The sequence below is a fragment of the Monodelphis domestica genome, chromosome 7, assembly GCF_027887165.1.
Source record: "Monodelphis domestica isolate mMonDom1 chromosome 7, mMonDom1.pri, whole genome shotgun sequence".
Classification (NCBI taxonomy): domain Eukaryota; kingdom Metazoa; phylum Chordata; class Mammalia; order Didelphimorphia; family Didelphidae; genus Monodelphis; species Monodelphis domestica.
In genome coordinates, this window is record NC_077233.1 from 137,988,093 (window position 1) to 138,009,418 (window position 21,326).

Below are 21,326 nucleotides of genomic sequence, written 5' to 3' on the forward strand. Positions count from 1 at the left end.
TTCCATGTACATGTTAAAGTTACCTCCCAGGCTGCATCAGTTTTAGGACCCATTGAATACTTGACCACTAGATATTCTTAAAAACAAGCCTCTGATCCTGGCCAGGAGTTAGTCACATCAGTCCAAAGACACTACTAGATTGGAGACAAGCAGGCATTTCTCAATGTATTAGACATGGAGGAGCACACTTCCCCCCAATCTTGTTGAAAACCACCTATGATGTCCTATGTCCTATGATGAGCAATTCAACTGGCAAGGGCTACTGCCAGGATCCCAAAGCCCATCAGGGTATGGGTGGGTGTAAGACAGTGAGGGAATGAGGACCACATTGCTCCTTTCTTCATTGCAACTACACACACTATGGGGCTGACTTCTGAGCCTATCTTCTATTCTGTCTTCCCTCCTTCAACTGAATTTGTCCTTGGGTAGTAGTGGCTTTGTACCAGTCCCCTTCTAAGAAGAGAGCCACAATGGTGTGGAGCCCTAAAGTTTCAAACAAAGGATGATCATTCCATACTGCTGAGCCTGTGTGTGTGTGTTGGGAACAGGTAGGCCTGCCACCTTCCTTCAGAGTCAACCAGACACTGGGGAGTTGGGGGTGGTGGTGGTGGAGAAAAGCTCCCAGGCAATGAGACTCTGGAGGTGGAGGTCTAGAGGTAGCACCACTGCCCAGCTGGAGACCACAAGCCAGACATCTCCCCTCATGCCAGGTCACTGGGCAGATTTTCCAGATGTGGGAGGGAAAGATGGGGGTGGTGTGCAGTCAAGAAAGTCAGGACAGGAGATGGGGGTAGAAAGTAATGGCTTACACCAGGAGGCTGTGGAGGAGATTGAGAGAGGCAGAGGAAAGGGAGAGTCAGGTGAGGCAAAGGAGGAGAGAGAAGGGAGGTAAAGGAGGGGAAAGGGGAGTAGAGGAGACCCTATTGGGAAGAAAAGGCCATGGGGGACCGGGAAGAAAGAGCTGAGGGAAATGAGGAGGGAAAGGTAAGGTAAATAAGGGAGGGAATATAGGGAGTAGAGGAAGGAGGAAAGGAGGCTGTGGAGAGGAGGAAAATAAGGATTGGACAAGGGGGAAAGGGAAAGGAGGAAGCAGGGGACTAGAAACATGGATGAGGAAAGAATACAGGAGGAGGAAGGGCATCTGGGACCTAGAAAAGGGAAAAGAGGGGGCAGGGAAGCAGGGATGAGAAGGCAGGAAACAAGGGGGCCAAGGACAGGTTGTGAAAGAGGGAAGGGAGAAGACAGGGGAGAGGGGACAACAAGCGGTAGTACATGGACTGGCGGGAAAAGAAGTCACAGCAGTGGGGTCAAGCCACTAGAGAAGACAGGAGAGGAAAAAGGACCCTTGGAGAGCCCCCAAATAGAAATCCAAGTGAAAGACACAGGGACAGATGCTGGCTTTGAGAAGCCTTCTCATAAACAAGAAGTTTCTCTTTTTCTCTGTCTCGATAACGGCGCCGGGAAAGCAACCAGCCCTGGTTGGTTGCTCCCGAGCAGGAGCCAAACGAGCCCTGCCCGAGGCTGTACTCGGACACGGACTCCTAAAATTACACTCTGGCACGTTCAGGCCCTTCTGTGAGAGCGGACAGGGACGCCCCCTGTCCAGTTGTGCCCCCCAGAAGCACTCAATGACGACTCTCTTACCTAGAACAAGTTGTTACCACCGCTCCCCCCCCCCGCCCCCGCCTCTGCCCCTAGGACAGGTCCCAGCCCGAGTTTGAAGTGGGGGAAGGAGTTCTTCGCGGCTTCAGGGGAGCCAGACTCTGAGGAGTGAGAACGGGAAGGGTTTAAGGAACCCTCTAAGCAGCCGGACTAGAGTGGCGGAGTTTGGGTGGGAATCCCAGCTCTCAGCGTTGGGAAGCGCCAAGCGTCTATCCAGGGTCTCTTTATGTGTCCGCATGTACTCTTGGCATGTGTGTCCAAGTGTCCCATAACTTGTGCCCATGTGTCTCCCTAGGGTCCCATGGATGTTTTTGCTCTCCCAGGAAGGTGTATATCTGGGCCATGTTCGCTAGGGCCACATATCTCCGCGTTCCTCCGAGGCCCGCGTTCGAGTGACTGTCCCGGGTTTGCAGCAATTCTCCAGGAGGAGGTGGAGCTCTTGGGACCCCGCCAGGGCTGATTTCGCAGCTCCTAGCACCCCAAGCAGCAGGGACTACCCCGGGGGGCGGCGGTGGCGGAGGAGGAGGATTGGGTAGGTAGCGGGAGGGTAGAAAGAAGAGAACGTACTCTGGCTGGGCGAGGCGAGGCGGGGCGGGCTCAGGCCGGGTTGGGGCGGGGCGGGGCAAACGGGGGCGGGGGCTTCTGGGCCCCTCCCCGCCTTTCCCCTCCCCTCTCCTCCTCCCCCGCGCCCCGCTCCCTCTGCCTGGGCCGGCCGGCGGCCGTGCAGAAGCCGAGACGCCCGGCTGAGGGAGCGCGGCCAGGGCCGGGATGCACGCCCCGTGCGGCACTCCACGGCCCCCGCTCCGGGCTCCGGGCGCAGCGAGGCTTCATGGGACGTAGCGGCGGCGGCGGCGGGGAAGGCAGCGGCGCGGGGGGCCCGGGGCCGGGGCTCCGGGCGCACCTCGGGGCGCTGCTCCGCGCGCCGCCCCGCGCGCCGCTGCTGCTCTCGGTGCTCCTACTCGGCACCTACTTTTTCTATTGCCTGTCTGGCCCTTGCGCCGCCGCTCGCCCCCCGTCGCAGCCCGCCGCGCCCCCGGCCACCCGCACCCCTCAGCCGCCGTCCTGGGCGCCGCGGCCCGGACGGCTCCTCCCAGCAGCAGCAGCTGAGTCTGAGGCTCCTCCAGAGCCCGAGGTGGAGCGTGGCGGAGCTGGGGCTCTCCGAAGCCCCGGGACACCCGGCGGGGGTGGGCTGCCGCTGGCCAGCAGTTTCGGAAGCCGGCGCTTCCCGCAGGCACTCATCGTGGGCGTGAAGAAGGGTGGCACGCGAGCCTTGCTGGAGTTTTTGAGGGTGCACCCCGACGTCCGAGCTCTCGGCGCCGAGCCCCACTTCTTCGACAGGTGCTACAACAAGGGGCTCGCCTGGTACAGGTAAGCGCCCCGTCGTGCTCCCCGGCAAGCCTGGGAGTACGGACCTTAGACGACCCGAGTCTGACTAGGGTAATAGCCATTCCTGAAGGCAGCTGTAATCTCTTTTGACCCCTTGCTTCGCTGGGAGGGTCATCCCATCGGGTACCCTTTTCCTCTCTTCTCTGAGGAGACCACCTTTTGAGACGATGTTCTCTTCTCTTCAACTTGGCATGCTTTTCTCCTTGGGACAATTCTTCGCCCACCCCGGCCTGGGATCTTCTTTCCTCCCCGCAGCCGGATCCTTCTCCTTCCCTGTGGGGACTTATGGCCTCCTGTTTTTCCCAAAAGTCACCTTCGGGCACCTAGAAGGGCTTTTGCCCTAATGTCATGTTCGACACACTCCTTACCCCACCTTTCTTTTTTGGGGAGAGGGAAAGCCCTCCCTCCCAATCTCTTTTGTAGCTAAGGCCACTCGAAACACTTTTCAGGGTCTGTCACAGACGGTGGGGGTGGGGGTGGAGAGGGTGTTGCCCACAAACTTTTAGCAACTTAGAGAGAAATGGGTCCCGGCAGTTCCGGAACGGCTTTTAGCGAATGGCCTAGAAGAGCATGGTATCCTTCAAGACCCCACCCTACCCGGCCAGGTCCTCTAGAAAGGATTGTCTTTCACGGGGAGATAGGAAGAACTGGGGGGTGGTGAGGGGGGGCAACGCACAATGGCTCAGTATCTAATTAGGCCCCTGTGGAAAGTAGGGGAGCAGCGCAGCCTTGCAAGATGGGGGCTTTGGAGGGATAGACGTGTGTGTGTTGGGGGTGGGGGCTGGTTCCGGAGAAGGAGGGATGTAGGCTCAGGAATCCCCCACCTTCCTATGCTTTGGCAGAAGCCCAGAGATCTCTGAAGATGGGAACGAGTAAGTAAGGGTGGGTGACAGCCACAGAATCTTGTAAGGTCGGGGCTCCGGGAACAAGTCGGTTTCTAAGGTAAGGCAGCGGAGCCTTGAGCACTGAAAAGGGTCCCCTTGGCTTCTACATTGAACTGGTGACCAGAACGCAGTCCCCTGAGTCTTTTGGTTTCCACAGTCAGTCTAAGGGACTGGCTGAAGATTTAGGGAGGGTAATAAGGCCTGGAGATGGTCTTTTTTATATCCTGGAGTGGTAGAAACATGTTCCTTATTAGCTGGGAAACCCCAGAATGCAGAAAGCCAGCGGGTCTACCGAATTGCCAGTTGGCAAAATGACTGGCTAGAAGTTGCCTCTAATGGGGATAGTTATTTCAGTTTGGGGGGGTGGGAGATGGGCGTTGAATTTGGAATGGGGGGAACCTGCGTTTTCAAAGGCTAGCTCTGCCTGACTTTGGATGAATCACCCAATCTTGCTGGGCCTCGATTACAGTTCCTGTTATTGTGGGGTAAGAGCTTTACTAGCTGATTCTGATTCTTGGTTTGGGGGGTGAATCTTCCCTTGTGGCTGTGGCTGTAGTCCCTGTATCTTTGCTGCTTGCCTATCTATCAGGGACCAGGAAGCCGCTCAAAGGGAGAGTCTTCCCATGACTGGAAGTCTTAACTAACCCTTTCTAATAGGGAAAGACATTGTGTTTGGGAAAGCGAATAGACTCACAAAGCTTAAAGACCTTCCCTCTTGTGCTAAGCCTGCAGGGAGCCACCCTCCCTGTTTGCCAGCTCTCAGGGATTCAGGCTTTGTGAACCACACAGACAGGCAGCTCTAGAGGTTGCAGGGTCCGAGTGGACATGGGAAGAATGTTTGGGAAACGACCCTTCTCTCTATTTCCTCCCTCCTAGCAAACTCCATCAGGGCATCGCAAGTGTTTGGAACTTTGTTTGGGGGCTCAGGCAAAGCTCTTTGGCATTTGGGGGGGATTTAGAGGCAGAAGTGAACATGGTTTGGCAAGAACAATCTGTGTACACAAATTATTAGTGCTTTAGTCCCCCCTTTTTCTCTTCTCAATTTGATTCCTCTTCCCCAGAGGAGGCACCTGGGGCAGTATCACCATGGCATGAGGTAAAAGTCTCCATTTTCTCAAGGCAGTTAGCAGGAAAAGGGTCCCACAACTCCCCTGCTGACTCCTTTGACACAAGCAGACATTAAGTACTGTTGCTAGAGGAAGCAGCTGGCCCAGGACTGAGTGAATGAGCTTATATAGTCCTGGAACTAATGCCACAGAAATGGCTGGTCTGCGGCGGATGCCCCAGCCTGGTCTGGCTAACTCGGAATCTGGCCCCTCGCTTTCCTAGCCTTCAATCCCAGATCTGGATACCATGCACTGAGTCCTAAATTCGGTATATTGTAGGTTGTGGGGCCTTAGAAGCTTATGTGCTTTGGGCCATGGGAGAGAGGAGAAGAGTTTTGGAGAATAAAGAGAGTAGTGTCACAGAAGGACTGCATCCTGGGCACATTTCAGAAGGCATCTTGGTTTAGTAGCAAGAAGAGTGGAATTGGCATCAAGATAACCTGGGTTTGAATTCTAGATCTGCTTCAACTGAGGCCTTGGGTGTTTCACTTATCTGAGCCTCAAGTTTCTTATATGTAAAACGAGTAGGTTGGACTAGATGATTTCTAAGATTCCTTCCAGCTCCTCTTTCTGTGATAAGCTTATTGACTGGGGTTTTAATTAACAGGAAAGAGTTAGGACGAGTGTCTGTGACTCAGACGTTCATAAACCTTGCAGAGGTTTGTTTTCCCCACTTCATTCTAGTTTAGAAATGTGTATGTGTATGTGTGTGTGTGTGTGTGTGTCTGTCTGTCTTGGGAGGGCTTGAGCCCGGTGTGTTGTTCTGAAGCTTTCAGCTCCAGCCCACCAGAGCTGATGTGGGTTTGAGACAGGCCTACCTGGTGTGTGTGTGCATCCGGGTGAGCCCCACTCCAATTACAGGGTTACTCCATTAGCTTCAGGATTTAGTGTTATTGGCAGCTGGAAAGTGGAATTAAGGAGATGCCTCCAGGAGGGAGGGAAACTGAAGCTTTGTGATCTCTTAGATGGAGGCTCAGACAGTGTAGACATGCTGGTGTCCACCTCAGTCTTTGGTGTTTCCTGGTTATCCTTGCCTCTAAGAGCATATGTACCATATGTCTATCCAGAAACACTATTATCAAAGGCAGCTAGGTAGCACAGTAGATAGAACACCCAGGTCTGGAGTTTGGAGGATCTGGGTTCAAATCTAGCCTCTGATACTTTTTAGTTGTGTGACCCTGGGCAAGTCACATCATCCCCACTACCTAGCCCTTGCCCCATTTCTGTCTTAGAAGTGATACTAAGACAAAAGGTAAGGTTTTAAAAAAACAAAACCAATGGCGAACGGATGATTTCTTTTCTTTTTAATGTTTGTGTCCCCAGCACCCAACACATAGTAGGCATTTCATAAATGATGATGGATTGACTGAGAAAACAGAGACTTAGAGAGGAGTTCAGTGACTTCCCAGTGTCCAGTCTGATGTTCTTTCTGTTCTGCCAATTCCAGCCCAGTTTCCCTCTGGTGCCTCCATAGTTAGTGAATATGCTTTGTGCAGGGGTATTGCCCATTTCCTCCCTGTAGAATGCAAACTCCTGGAGGACCAGAACTACTTCATTTGAATGCATGGGTCTGTGCTGAATAAAAGTTTGTGGAATTGAATTGGGCTGAAAGTATTTCTGATGTTAATTAGAGAGAAGCAATAAAGCTCCCTTTTGGGCTTTCTGGATGACCCTGGAAGGAGGTTGTGCCTGGTCCAGAGTGCTCTGGACGGGGTGTCGGGGAGGGGAGGGCATCCTCGTCTGGCAACTCTGCTTCCGCCCCTACTCACTCTGTGACCTTGGACTAGTCTGTTCCCTTCTGGGTCTCTGTCTCCCCTTATAGCAGATGAGGAGTTTGGACAAAGTAGATCTGGAAGGTCCCTTCCAACTCTTGACAGTCTGATTTGTAGATTGTCTGCCTTCCTTCCTCCCTTCCTCCCGCCCCCTCCAAGATAAATGACTGCTGTCCCCCCCCCCCCCCCCTTTTAGCCCTTGAGTTTATACTGATAGTGATATAGAAGGCTCTTTTTAGTGGTTCCGGGTTCATGTATCACAACCCAATCAATCTCTTAAGGGGTGTCCCTGAGCGGAGGCCTCTCTGGGACCTCTTTTGGGCGGAAGAGAGGGTCAGAGAAGACAGTTTTTAGCTTGCAGGAAGCAGGTATGTCTGTTTAGGAGGGAACAGCTATGCTCTCCCCAGCATTCCTAGTGGCTCATATTCATGGGAAGTGTCAATTCTCTGTTCTCAGAGGCAACCTGGGCTTCCCTGGAACTGCGGAAGGCAAGTTTAGAACAAAGTGTTTCTGCTTGAAGACTCAGGACTGTTTTTAAAAAAATTCTATTTTATTTTAAATCACCAATTCTCTCCTTCTCTCTTCCCCCAGGGATGGAGATGGAGTAGGCTAGGAAAACAAAACCGTTACAAATATGTATAGTCATGCAAAGCAAATTCTCCGGGAGTCTTTTCTGTAGGGTGGGTTAAAAACAATGTTGCCCCTGCATAATAGAGTGAGTTCCTGAGAAACAAAGCTCTCTATATACCTTCTAGACTTCCAGAATGGCTGATGGGGGTGGGGAACAACCTTTGGGGTCATTAAATCCAATTCTATCTGTTTACAGATGATGAAACAGTAAAAGGAAGAGAGGTTTATTATCCAGTCACACCACAAATGAGTGATGGCTGGAACTAGGACTCCTAGTCCCCGACTCTAAAACTTCCTGGGGAAGTAAGGCCCTGGTTATGTCCAATGGACCAGATATTCTCAACACCTTCCTCTCCCCACCCCCCACCAAGCGGATTTTACGCTGGAAGAGACCTCTAGTCCATCCTCCATATTTCACACATGAAAAAACTGAGGCTCATTGGTCAAGTGACTTGCCCAAGATCACCCAGGTAGTAATACATTTGGAAAGGGAGGATTCGAATTTAGGCCTCTGTGCCCACTTTAATTTAAACAATTAACATAAAAGTGGGGATAATTTGAAGAGATGAAGACCAAAGGTTGAGGAGCTGCTACCTCTTACACATGGGTGGATGAACATCTCTGAAATTTCTACCACAATCCTGTGGGATCAAGTGAAGAAATCCAAGCCTGCCCACTCTGGCAGTCAGTAGGAAGGGATGGAGCCAGCCATTCATTTATTGATTGAAACCCAGTGTCAATAACCACACTCTGGCCCCCCTGAGGGTTGGTCCTGTCTCAAATGATCTTTGTCCCATTCTGAAATAATCCTGTTGTCTCTCCGGGTCATTTCTTTCCCCTGAAGTTAAGAAAATCTCAATGGCTGTCCTAATTTCCAAGGGCCCTGGCTAGTCTAATAGGGTCTTTAGAAGGCTGAGCTAAAGTGGATTTTGCTACTTAGCTCTGCCCAGGAATCCTGAAGCAAATAATTATAGTTGCTCACCCTGAGGAGGAAGTAGGATGGAGCAGGAAGCTACAGGGAAGCCTGAATGTTAATTGGAGCCCATATTTAAAAGCTTATTACTGACCTTTGAGAAGTTTTGACTGTATTAAGCTTGGGTGGGGATTGAGAACTTGGCTAATGAAAGGGTTGAGCAAAGGCGCCTTAATACCAGGGTTTAGCCCTAAAACAGTTTTCAAAGAGCCCTTAGAATCCGACTGCCTCACCCTGCTGTCTTGCTGGAAGCCATTTGGAAGGGTAGCCTGCCTTCCACCAGGGGATGCCCGCCCAGGAAGGAGGGTCCTTGGGGCGAGGGGGCAGGGCCATGGCCTTGGCGCTGCCTGGCCCGGCGGATCTCTGCCTTATAGAGTTGAGGAGGGGAATAGATCTCTTTAGAGGCTACAAGAAGTTTGTTCTGGGGTTGCTTTTTTTTTTTCTGAGTAGGGAGAATAGGAGGCTTTTTGTGATTGGGGGTAAATGAGGGTGTGAAGTTGTTGTGTGGGTGGTTTTTTTTTAAATGTGTTTATATGAGTCTGTGAGTTCATAGTGAGGTGTTCATATGTGAGTGTGAATGTACTTGTTGGCAAGAATGGTGTTTGTGGTTGGGAAAAGTGCAGTTTTTTAGTGTATTCAACAGATATTCTCACCTTGTAATCATAATAGCGAGCATTTATATGGCGGTTTATATTGAAGTTTGCCCAGTACTTTATGTGTGTTTTATTTTTTATTTATTTTTTCATTTTTTTATTTATTTCATTTGATATTTGCAACCATCCTTCGTGGGAACTGTGGCGGTAGAGTTGAGGCTTGCCCAGGGTTACCCACCCAGTACCTGACAGATTTGAACTCGGGTCTTTCTCTGTCCATTATTCCACCTAGCTGCCTCTTGAGGGAGAGGCAGCCACCCCATAAACTAGTCCTTGGTCCCTGCCCTAGGCTTGGGAGGCAGGTGGAGCAGGGACCCAAGTTCTTGGGTTTAAGCTGAGTAGGACTGTTCCTTTGTCCTGTTCTTCCTGCTGGCTTGGTCCAACAGCCATCTTGCTCTAGCCTTTTACTGAGAGGGGTCCACTTGATGTGGATGTCCCCACGGGGCAGATGATGGGCAGAATTTTGCTAACAGAGGGATTCTCTAGCAGAGAGAGTGGGAAGCCCCCGAGTCCCTGGAGGTCAATCTTGTACAAATGTCTACAACCCGCAGCATCAGGGTCAGACCCAAGGGGGTCATGGAGAATCCAAACTTTGGGGATTTGATGAGGGGGAGGAAAGAGAATTGCATTAATATAGTCACTGGGGTCTTATTAGTAATCAGCATGCATTAGTCTGCAGGGAACAGACATGTGACCTCATTAAATGCCCCTACTGATGACCAGTGCCTTTATTGATTCATTGAGTAGTCTGGAGGTCATCCTCCATCCTCCTTAGCCCATTTGAGTGTGGAGGCAGCTGTGGGTGAATGCTACCTACCGGGACCTGTGTGGTACCCGAGGATGCTTTGGGCCTGTGCATCTTAGAGTGTCTATGTGTGTGTGTCTGATGCGTGACCCCCATCTATTGCCTCCCAGCACTCCCCCAAGCACACGCCTGTGGCTGCTGCCTGCTCTGAAGTCACCATTGTAATCTTCTGCTCTGTGACCCTTGGCTAATTGGAACAGCTTCAGAGGGGGCAGCTGTTGAGTGAGGCGGTGGGGGGGGGATGGCCCCCCAGGGAGCAATCCTTCTGGATGGGCACCATATGGTAAAGCCACTGGGCTACATGCAACAGAGATAGCCCTGGGCTCTTCTCTTCTCTCGGCAGTGAGTTACAGCCCTGGAGACCTTTAGGGGAGGGGACTTGGGTCAGGGGGGGACAGAGGACAGGAGGAAGAGGCAGGGAGAGCCTCAGGTACCCAGCGGGTCATCAGGGAAGAACAGGACTTGGGACCCATGAGGCCTTGAATACCAGTCCCTGGTCCCCTGCCTGAAAGGCGAATTTCCTCTCCTTCCTCTCCTCCCCTTCCCACCCCCCAGCCCCCAGCCCTTCCTTCCCGGGGAACTGCTTTTTCTGTGTGCAGTGACCTTCCCTCCATCCTTCTTTCTGTCCTTTCTTTTTGGTTATTCAGAGCTTCTGGGGGTGGGGAACAGAGTGGGGTTCCTTAGGCCTCCAGCCCAGCTTGTGGGGGCAGGGCTTCCTCCTTAGAGAAGGGACTAGAGTATATTTGAATTCAGGCCGGACTCCGGGTGGGAAGCTGCCCTTCCCCCTCCCCAGGACCATTTCCCCCTCTCCTCTCCCTCTTGCCCCCTTTCTCTGCCCTGCAGCTCCATCCCCAAACCCCGAAGGAAGGGGAGGGGCGTGGTGACCACCCTGTGGGGTGGCCACGTCTTCTGCCTCAGATTTAGGCAGTCCCCACCTCCTCCAGGTTGGGTACAAAGGCTCCGGGAGCCCTGCCAGGAAGGATCTGACACCCCCAAACGCTGAGTGGGCCCCGGGCCAAGTGGGATCTTTGACCTCGAGGGGCACCCCTAACCCGTTAATCCAATTTACCTGAAGTTCTTTTGCAGAACTAGAGAGATTTTGTATTCTAAATGGTAGGATTGGGCGGTGGGCTGAGGAGGAGGGGATAGGAGAGTACCCTCCCTCACTGGTGCTTTGTTCCCTGAAATACAGGCCACACCCCTCTAGGGGGACCTTATGCAGATGCAACTCCTCTGGTATTATAGGGTTTTCTTTGCTATTCAAGTCTCCCTCTGAGGCTAGGGGGAGGGGAGATGATGGGGGAGACAGGGCTATTTATCTGCAAAGAGGATGGTAATCCGGGTCCCACCCACAGCCCAGGGACCCCCTCCATCCCGGCTGGGGCTGCTTGTTGAAAAGATATTGATTCATTATTTGGGCCTCCCCAGGGGGCCGTGGCGGTCTTGGGACCTCGGGAGTGACCTAAGAAAGCTCCCTGGCCTTGGAGCCCCAGCTCTGAATCCCGGCTCTGCTGCTTCCTAGCTGCGCTCCTCTGTAAAATGAGGAGTTTGGGGCCTGATCTCTAGGGTCTCTTTCAGGTCTGTCTCGGAGCCTTTGGAGGGAGGGACCATCCGTTCTACTGCCTGTCTGGGGAACTTATCTGGACGGTCAGGCGAGACTGAGGGAGCAGTTGGTCGCCTGGGGCCTGATGAAAGCCACAGGGAAATGTATACCAGATGTGAATCAGCAGAGATAATTTGTTAGACAATTTGTAAGATGCTGGTTGTATGGGGGTGTGGTTCCCCCTTGGTCCTCTGGACTCCGAGCCTGGCCCCCTCCCCAAAGGGAAGAAGGGGCCCGGGCAACCTGCTAGGAGAGAGGGGGGTCTCGGGCTTCCAGCCCCTCATTCACCACCGGAGCGAGGTGTGATGGGAGGCGGCCGTCTCCTTTTCGCCTGTTCCAGAGGAGCCTCTTCACTGGGGCCCTACCAGGGGGAGTTTCTGCAGTAGGTACCCTGAGTGCTCTTGTGATTGGCCAGGATTAGCTGTGCCATCTCCAGCCTGCTGCCCACTATGGAAGCCTGAGGGGGCTATTCCTCCAGATGGAGGAAGCCCAGTTTGGAATTGGAGCCCTTTTCTGGAAGACCTTAAAGAAGGCACATTACTGATCCGCATGCATCCAGGAACCATGCTGAAATCTGTAAAAAGGGGTTGGTGAGGTTTCCAGAGCCCTTGGAGCCACAGCATTATTACAGGGCTGAGGACAGTGGATGGGCAGTATCTCCAGCTGCTCCCGCTTCTTTTTCTGGGTGGTAGTAGTTGGTTGAGGTGGGCTGTCAGGAATTCTTTTGGACCTCCTTGGGTGATTGGTCACACCACAAAAAAACACCAGGAGGGCTCAGGGAAGGGAGATGCTTGGCCAGTTGGGCTGGTGGGAGAAGGCTTCCTGGAGAAGGCTGAGTTTTGAAGCGTATTGGACAAGTCATGTTACCTCTTTGGGCTTCATTTTGCTCATCTATAAAATAGGAGGTTTTGAATAGATTTCTCAGGTCACTTTTAGCTCCGAGTATCCCAGTATTTAGGAAGGGACTCTTGGCTAGTCCTGTCTGTCTTGTTAAAGGCAAGGGTGTACTGAGATGAGCAGGAGAAGGGTAGGGAATGGAAGTGGATTTTGGGACAAATGGTCTTAGTCTCCTGAATTTAAATTAAAATTTTTACCAGAGGACATCCTGAATTAGCCATAATGGGCCAGGAACCATCAGCATTTGGTTCTGGGTGATTGTTCTTCTCTAACCCAAGGCCCATCCTTTTCTCCCTCCATCCCTCAAAGAATCCAGCCGTGACTGTGCTGGGGAGACTGGAAACAGAGCAGCAGACTAGGAAACTTCAGAAGCTGTTTCTGATTAATTTCTCCTTTCTTGTCGATTTTTCTTTCCAGAAAAGAAGGGGGAAAGGGAGAAGGGGGGAGTTGGTAATCTATCCGGGTTTGAAGAGGGTAATCGGTTTTCAAATAGGCGGGGAACGGAAAGGAAATCCCTAGCCAGTTTCAAGTTGTAGTCGACCCTGAAATCCTGCAGGGCTTCCTGGAGCTGGGAGCATAGCTGCTGCTGCGGCTGCCCCTTTGTCCGGAAGAGAAGGATTTAGCAAAGCGATTTTCTGATCTGAAAGTTTTGGAGTCAGTTTTTTTCCCCCTTGAATTCTTCCCCTGACCCTCAGGATTGGGGAGAGAGGAGGGGAAGGTAGCTCTAGGGAGATGCTGCTTCAGTTTCCTGTTCTGGGGCCAAGTATTCCCAGGATCTCTAGCAACAAGGCCGGCTTTTCCTTTGGGGGTGGGGCTGGGGGCAGGATGTCTTCCTGAGTGCAGCTTCAGATGCAGGATGATGGGAAGGTGAACCAGTCCCCTAAGGCTGCTTTCAGACTCCCTATCACTCTTGATACCCAAAGCCCAGGTTGAAGATGGGAGTGTCCAAAAGGCAAAGTATACAGAAAAACTGTGTGAAAAGTTAGTGGTGGGAAAAGTTGAGGCTGGGTGGTACAGTGGAAAAAAACCAGTCACTTTGGGTTCAAATCCTGCTGATTCACTCTTACCTATGTAAGCAAATCACTTAACATCTCTTGATCCCAGTTTCCTCACCTCTCAAATGCTAGCTTTTAAAGTCCCTTCTGTGTCAAACATCTCTGATGCTGTGACTGTGAAGGTGGCACGGCAGGGCTAGGTGTCAGTCAAATCTGGGCTTTGGGAAGGGCAGGCTTACATGACTAGGGCACAGGGCAGCAGCAACTGAATCATTTCCCAGATCCCCAGCCCCCAAGTATGGGCACACCTGGGCAGAACTCAAATAGGAATTCTTCTAGCCTGGGACAGCCCAGTGTGACTCAACAGGGGAACATCCATGGGAAGAAAAGGGGTGGGGAGACCCAGATCACAGTAGCACATCCAGAAGGTCCAGTTAGAGGGGGTTTAGGCAGAGTCTGGTACATTCTAGCTTAGGGGTAGTTGAGTTGGTTTGGGATGGGTCCTGGAGAAACAAAGTCTGGGAAAAATGAATGAAGGGTGCTGGACCTCAGGGCAGCCTCCCGGGTCCTTTAGCTGCTCCTGCCCTTGGTTTCATCCTACCTCTCGGCTCAGTTTAGTAGCAGTTTTGTCATTGACATGAACATTTGTCTCTCATTTTTTGATCAGTAAAAGGAAACCAAAGTCTAAGTAAATGAAGGTCCCCAGAGAAAAACCAGTGAAGGACAGATAATGAAACATACCTCCCACCTCATGGCAGAGGCCAAAGACTACTGGGGCAGAATTTTGTGTACATTGGCCGATGGGGTTGCTTCATTGTTTTCCTTTGTCCGGTCAGGGAGTTCTATCTTAGAAAGATTAAAATGTCTGTGTTATAAAGACAGGAGGCATCATTGAAATACTTTTAAAAATGGAATTACTTTCATTGAAATATTTTTAAAAATCAATGAAACCCCCCAGCCCTAACACCACACACACAGAACCCATTTTTCGGATGCCGACCCAGAGGCAGAGTCTAGGGAATCAATGGGGACAGAGCTAGGACCCCTGGCTGTGCATTCCCACACCTCTCCCTAGCAGCTGGGCTGTTCTTTTATCTCAAGGGTTGAAACTGGTGACCCTAATGATTTGTTTAGTGTCTGAACACCCAGGGTTCCTCCCAGCTTCCCACCACCCTTTCTTTCTTCTGCTAATCCCCCACGTGCCCAGACTGAGGGTAGGGAAGACTCAGTTTCTCCTGTCGTCAGTCTCTGGTCTCCTGCCCCCTGCCTAGGGTCCAGAAGGGTAGCTCTTCCGATAGCCCATTCCCAGAGTTGTGAGGTTTGGGTAGCAGAGACATAACTCGATGCTTGACTGAAAAGGCAGTGGGATTAGGAGGTTGAGCCCCCTACTCAGATAACCAGTGCTATTTGTCTGCTGTGTGAGAACCTTGGGCTGGGAGGAAGGCCCAGCTGTCCCTGGCCCCTGGATCTAAGGGAGCCTACCCCCTCCCAGCCGCCTCCTGAAACAATGGTCTTAAATTGGATTGGAAACAAATCCCTTCTGGCCTCCTCCTGGAGGGCCCTTTAGAGCCAGAGTACAGAAATGCTTCTCCATCCTCACGGCCCCCTCCCTTGTGCTGTGTTCCAGTCCTGTTCGAAAGCATTCCCTGGGAGCAGCGGGGCTGCTGGGGGGGGGGGAGGCAGGCACACCCATTTGCTCCCTGGCTCTCTGGTTTCCATCAAGAATACGAAGAGCAGTTGTTCATGGTGGGCCCTCGGCTCGCTTGTGAAATGAGACTCGCTTCTCGCCCTGGTCCCCAGTCCGTGGCTCACCTGTCCACGGCACGCAGATGGTGAGCCAGATGAGCCTGGTGTAATGAGGCTCACTTGCTAACTTCCTTTGTAAAATATTTGCTAATCACGTCTGCTGTGCAAAAACAGGGCTTCCATTGACCAAGGAGCGCCTATCCTTTAAGGGAGACAAGACCCCGGCACACAGGACTACGATGGTATAACCACTACAACAAGCACATTGGAGAATTGCAGGGCGGAGTGCTCCGTGAGGCTTGGGGGTGGGAGTGGGCACTCCTGAGGGGACATCCAGGGAGACTTCACTGAGGAGGGGGCGTTGAATTTGACCTGAAAGGATGGGTAAGGGAAGAGGCTGTGGATGATAGGCATAAGGAACAGTGTGAGTAAAAGTTGGGAGGCCAGAGGGCCCAGCGCATGTCTGAATGCCAGAGAATGGACCAGTTTAACCAGAGCACAGAGTACAAAGGGAAGGAGAATTATATCAGGCTGGAAATGTCGGAAAGCTCCAGACGGTGGTTGACTTTGGGAACTAGTCTGGGCAAAGGAATTTGAATTTCATTTGGGATGCAAATACCTTAAAGCCTTGGGTCCTGAGATCAGATACCCTAAACAGGTCATTCATCTCTCTCCAGAACAAGAATAAAAAGTTGGCATCTAGGAAAAAATCGAGTGTTCTGGGACCAATGAGTGTTTTTGAGTACCAGATTTAGGACTTAAGGACCTGATCCTTGTACAGATCTCTATGGACTCCTTGGGCCCCCTGGGCTGGATGAATCGCTATCTGGGCTCCCCTAATATGTCTGGGCTTGGAATCCACCACCTCTTGCATATTTCTATGCCTCTTCTTTTTTTCAGCATGGATGGTTCAGGAATCCCAGGATCACAGAATCTTAGGTTTGAAAGGATCCTATTTAGAGCCGAAAGGGACCTTCAAGGCCACCTAGATCAATCTCCTTACTTTACAGATGAGGAAACTGAGTTTCAGAGAAGTTAGGTGACTTGCCTAGGGTTGTTTAGAGACAGGACCTGACCTCAGGCCTTCTTTACTCCAAGCCCAGCACCCCATCCAGTGTGCTGTGCTCCCTACAGATGATATCTAGTTCAAATGGCACACTCCCCTTTTTGGTGAGGAAATTGAGGTCCAGAGATATTAACTTGATTTTTCTCAGGTCACACAGAGAATAGTGGCATAGCCAAGATTTGAACTCTGTTCCTCTGCCTCTAAATAGAACATTCTCAAATAACTGGGAGGGCTGTCTGAGAATAGGAGGGAAAGACTAAGAAAAGCTAAAAGCCAGCTCTTTTAGCTCATTAGTTTTCTGCTTAGTGTGTTAGAAAGGGATAATCTGTGGAACTATTTCTAGTTGTGGTAAAGGATATACTCTGGCTGACTAAAGAGATACTAGGGGAACCTGAGGGTGCCTAGTTGTAATGAAGATAGAAATACTTCTTGAGAGATAGATGTTATTAGAGGGATTACTCTGGGGTTGCCTATTGATCACCACTGATGGCTAATAAATCAAATTATTTCCTACCCTCCACCCTTCACCTCCTGGCTGCTTTTGTGAATTATTGTGCCATACAGAGTAAACCAAGGTATTTGCTATGTTGGCCCTTTTGAGGGAGAACCTTTTTGGTTTTCTATATTCTTAGGTTATAGGTTTATGAAAAGCCACACTATATTTTATATACTATATTGATGCCCAGAGGCTATTTTTGTACCTCATCGTGGTATGGGGGTGATTCTAGGTTCTTCAAGGTTTTTCTAGGAGAGTATACATAGTTTTTGTTTTTAAAACCCTTACCTTCTGTCTTAGTATCGATTCTAAGACAGGAGAGTGGCAAGGGCTAGGCAATGGTGACTTGCACAGTTAGGAAGCATCTGAGGCTAGATTTGAACTTGGGACCTTCTGTCTCCAGGCCTGGAGCTCTATCCACTGAGCTACTTAGGTGCTTTGAAGCACATCTTGACAAATTCTACCATCCTGGAGAATTTTTGAGAAAATCTTTCTCAATGATAGGTTGAGCTTACTGGTACAGAAACCAGTTTGTCATTAGTGGACTGGACACCATGGCAACCCATGAAACAAAATACAAAATGGCCCTTAATCCTATGCAACCTCACTCTCTTCTTCTGCAGTACTAGAGGCAGAAGGGAGGAAAAGATGGCAGGGGATACTAAAAAAAAAAATGGAGGCTTCTTAGATCAGCTTAATGGTAGCTACAGAGATTATTACCCAGTGGCCAGTGATGACATATTTCTAGGAGAACTGAACCACATCAGTATTGATATTTTTCTGATAAAACCAGAAGGCAAGGAAGTTGTAACTAAAGGAAAGGAGGTATGGCTCCCAGGTTGTCCCTGAGGAGGTAAGCAAAGAGTTGGTTACATCAGGCACCCAGAGGAAATGACAACCAGAATTTTGTGGGAAACTTCGATTATCTTGTTGCCGTACTCATCATGAGCATGAGTAAAAAAATTTCCTTGAAGACAATTGCAAATTGTGTGTCAATATTGGTCAATGCATGAAAAAATTCTGTAATGAACTTGATGAGATTCTTCAAACCAAGTCAAACAAATGAGTTTGGTAGTTGGTGCCCTCAGTGTGAAAATGGGAAACAGGAGGATAAAGAAAAAAGTGGAAAAAAAGTGAAAAAAGAGGGTGAAGGTGCCTCAGTAGGTCCTGGCACATCTCTCTATCATCAGTGCTTTCTTCCAGAAAAAGAGTCAGAAGTTGCTGAATATAATGAGTCCTGAACAGTATCCCAGAAAATGAAATTGACAGGAAGTGATCACTTAGTGCTGTCTCATTTAGCCCATTGATTAGTCAGAGCAAGGGTCAAAATAGGCACCAAATTAGGAAAAGGGACAGAGATGAGAAGATACTGTGAGCGATTGCAAAAGCTTCAACCCAGCTATTCAGAAGAACAGTCAATAGGAAAAAAGGAGGGGGGGATAGAAAAAGGCAGACATTGACCTTGATTTTCACCATTTCCTGTAAAAGTTTAATCAGTGTAAAGCAAGAATTTCAAAGAGGAAGTTTAAAAAAAGGGACTAGAAAATGCCTTAGGCTGCAAATGTGGCATATCTTTACCCAGTAGAGAGACACGAGAGCCAGGGTAGCACTAAATCAACACTAATACTATCATAATTGATAATGCTGCTGCCAATGCTGCTGCTGCTACTGCTACTAGCATTTATATAGTTTTATATTTATATTTGTAGTTATATATATATATATAGTTTTAAGGTTTGCAAAGCACATTATAAATACTGTTTCATTTGATTCTTTTTTTTTTTTAACCTTTACTTTCCATCTTAGAATCAATACTATATGTTGGAAAGCAGAAGAGTGGCAAGGGCTAGTCAATGGGGGTTAAGTGACTCACCCAGGGTCACACTGCTAGGAAGGGTCTGACTGAGGTCAAATTTGAACCCAGGGCCTCCCATCTCTAGGCCTGGCCCTCAAGCCACTGAGCCACCCAGCTGTCCCTTTCATTTGAATCTTACAACAACATTAGGAAGTAGGGGCTATTATTACACACACACACACACACACACACACACACACACACACACCCTCATTTTACAGAGGAGGAAACTGAGACAGAGGTTAAGTGATTTGCCCAAGGTCTATAGCTTGTAAGTATCTGAGGCTGGATTTGAATTCAGGTCTTGACTCCAGGTCCAATGCTCTTTCCATTGCACTTAATTGTAAAACAATTTGAAGGAGGAAGACAGATAATTGGTAGTGCTGCTTTATGAAAGCAAAAATGAGTTTGGAAAACATGGTTTAAAAAAACACTTGGTGTGAGACCCAACTGAGCCATATCACCCCTGCCCAGTATTCCAGATGATGTAATAGATAAGGCTTTGTACTCTGTCCTTATCTCCATAGACACAATTCAAACAATAGCAACAACTCCCCTTTCAACAAAGTTGGTCCTTGTGAGCATCACTGGCTCTGTTTTACAGACAGAAACTGAGGCTTGGGGAAATGAAGTGATTTGCCCAGAGAAGCACAGCTGTGAAGTGGCAGAAATGAGACTAGAACTGTAACAGTTAAATTAGTCTCTTGAAATACAAATATTACATTTTATGAGATTTATTAAAAATTATTAGAAATCAAGGAATAAAGAAAATACAAAATAAGAAAAGCACATGCCTAGGGCTGATTAGCCCATTCACAGCCACTTACTACATCTTGCATGCCCAGTAGAGAGACCGTGTGCTTAGAAGCAGAAGAAGAGAGTCTTGGGAGGCAGAAAGCCCTTTAAATACTAAATTGTGTTCTCGCACTCAGGTGAGGACTCGGGTGAGATTATAGGGAATTCTGGGGAGTACCAAGGACTTCTGGGGATTGAAGTCCAGGGTTCAAATCTCCATTTTACAGAACCTAGGGCCTCCCTCCAAGGCCATTGCTATTTCCATTAAACCAGGCTTTGCTGGTCTGCCCATCTGTAGCCCAAACTGTGGCAATTGCTAGCCCCATATAGGGGGTTAGCCTATGCTAAATTGAATTCAACAAATATGTTTTAAATACAGAAGGGATCAAAGGCACAAGGAGAGGATGTGGAGGTGGCCTCTCCAAAAAGGTTACTGGTTCCCTTTTCCTCAGACACTGGGTCATGGATGATGATCTAGTAAAGGAGACGGAGATGGGGTGGCCTTTGGTCCTTTGGAGGGCTGTCAGCACAAGCATGCAAGCAGGGATGCACAGATACTTGTGCAGAGACGTGTATTCCTGTAAGATTTGTTACCCAAAACTGGGGCTGGTGGAACAGGACTGGGTGCTACCGGCAGGAAGGGTGTAGAGAGCCCCAGAGAGCTGTGTGACATCTGGGCTTCATTTACCTTAGCCGTCAGAAGAGACAGCAGACGAAGATGGTTTCTGAAGCCCAGTGCTGCATGAAACTCCAGAGCTCCCTGGGCAGGAGTCTTTGCCCCACCAGGGAGAAGACCAGATCCAAAGAGGAAAGCACTTGATGGTGCTGGAATCCAAGATTGTTGCTTAGTCGTTTCAGTTGTGCCCAATTCTTCATGACCCCATTTGTATTTGCTTGTTTTTTGGCAAAGATACTAGAGGGGTTTGTCATTTCCTCCTCCAGCACATTTATAAATGAGGAAACTGAGGCAAACAGGGTGAAGTGACTTGCCTAGAGTCCTATAGCTAGTGTCTAAATGTCTGAGGTCAGATTTGAACCCAGGAGGATGAGTCTTTCTGCTGTATCCACTGCACCACCTAGCCACCTCCTGGAATCCAAGAATTAGCTTCTGCCCTTTGAGAATCTCAAACTGGAATGGGAACAAACAAATAATAGCTGACATTTATCTTGTGCTTCTAGCATTGTCAAATGTCTTATGCATGCATTTTCCCATTTCCTCCTTCCAACAACATGAAGTAATCCCCGTACTACAGGTCTTATTCTTCCCATTTTACAGGTGAAGAAACTGAGGCTTGGGTGAAGTGACTTGTCCAGGATAACTTGTAGGTATCTGAGAGAGGGTTTCCTCTCCAATTCTCTCATACACCTACATTTAGTACTCTTTTCAGTCAGCTCCAGGCTATCCTTAATTGCCTCCAGAAACAGATATTAAAATCCTGTTTGGCTTTTACCCCCACCCCCCACCCTGAGCCTAGAGCCTTCCTATCTTTTCAGTTTTCTTACATCTTGCCACATATTCTGCAATCCAGTGACACTGTCCTCAATGCTCCTCATATGGAACACTTGAATCTCCTGTCCCCCATGCCTGGAGAGCTCTCCATCTTCACCTCTGCCTTCTGGCTTCCCTGACTTCCTTCCCAGTTTAGATCTCACCTTCTGTAAGACACCTCTTGCAGTTCCCCTTACTGCTAGTGCCTTTCCTCTGGAATTATCTGCACTATGTCCTGTATATGTCTTTCTATAAACATAGTTGTTTGCATGCTGTCTCCTCTCATTATCCTCAAATGAGGATCAAATGAGAATATTTAGAAAGTGCTTAGCCCAGTGTCTGGTACATAGTAGGCACTACATAAATCCTTCCCTCCCTCTGTCCTTCCTTCCTTCCTTCCTTCCTTCCTTCCTTCCTTCCTTCCTTCCTTCCTTCCTTCCTTCCTTCCTTCCTTCCTTCCTTCCTTCCTTCCTTCCTTCCTTCCTTCCTTCCTTCCTTCCTTCCTTCCTTCCT

The 21,326-nt window shown here is 49.6% G+C and overlaps 1 protein-coding gene across 1 annotated transcript in view; it reads left to right on the forward strand.

Moving 5' to 3' along the window:
• Window positions 1–2,340: 2,340 nt before the first annotated feature.
• HS3ST6 (heparan sulfate-glucosamine 3-sulfotransferase 6) overlaps window positions 2,341–21,326 on the forward strand; it is a 34,948-nt gene continuing 15,962 nt past the window's right edge. The window contains exon 1 of the mRNA XM_001365603.4: window positions 2,341–3,030. Within this exon, the coding sequence (XP_001365640.1) occupies window positions 2,492–3,030 (539 nt within the window). The 5' untranslated portion in view covers window positions 2,341–2,491. The remainder of the gene's footprint in view (window positions 3,031–21,326) is intronic.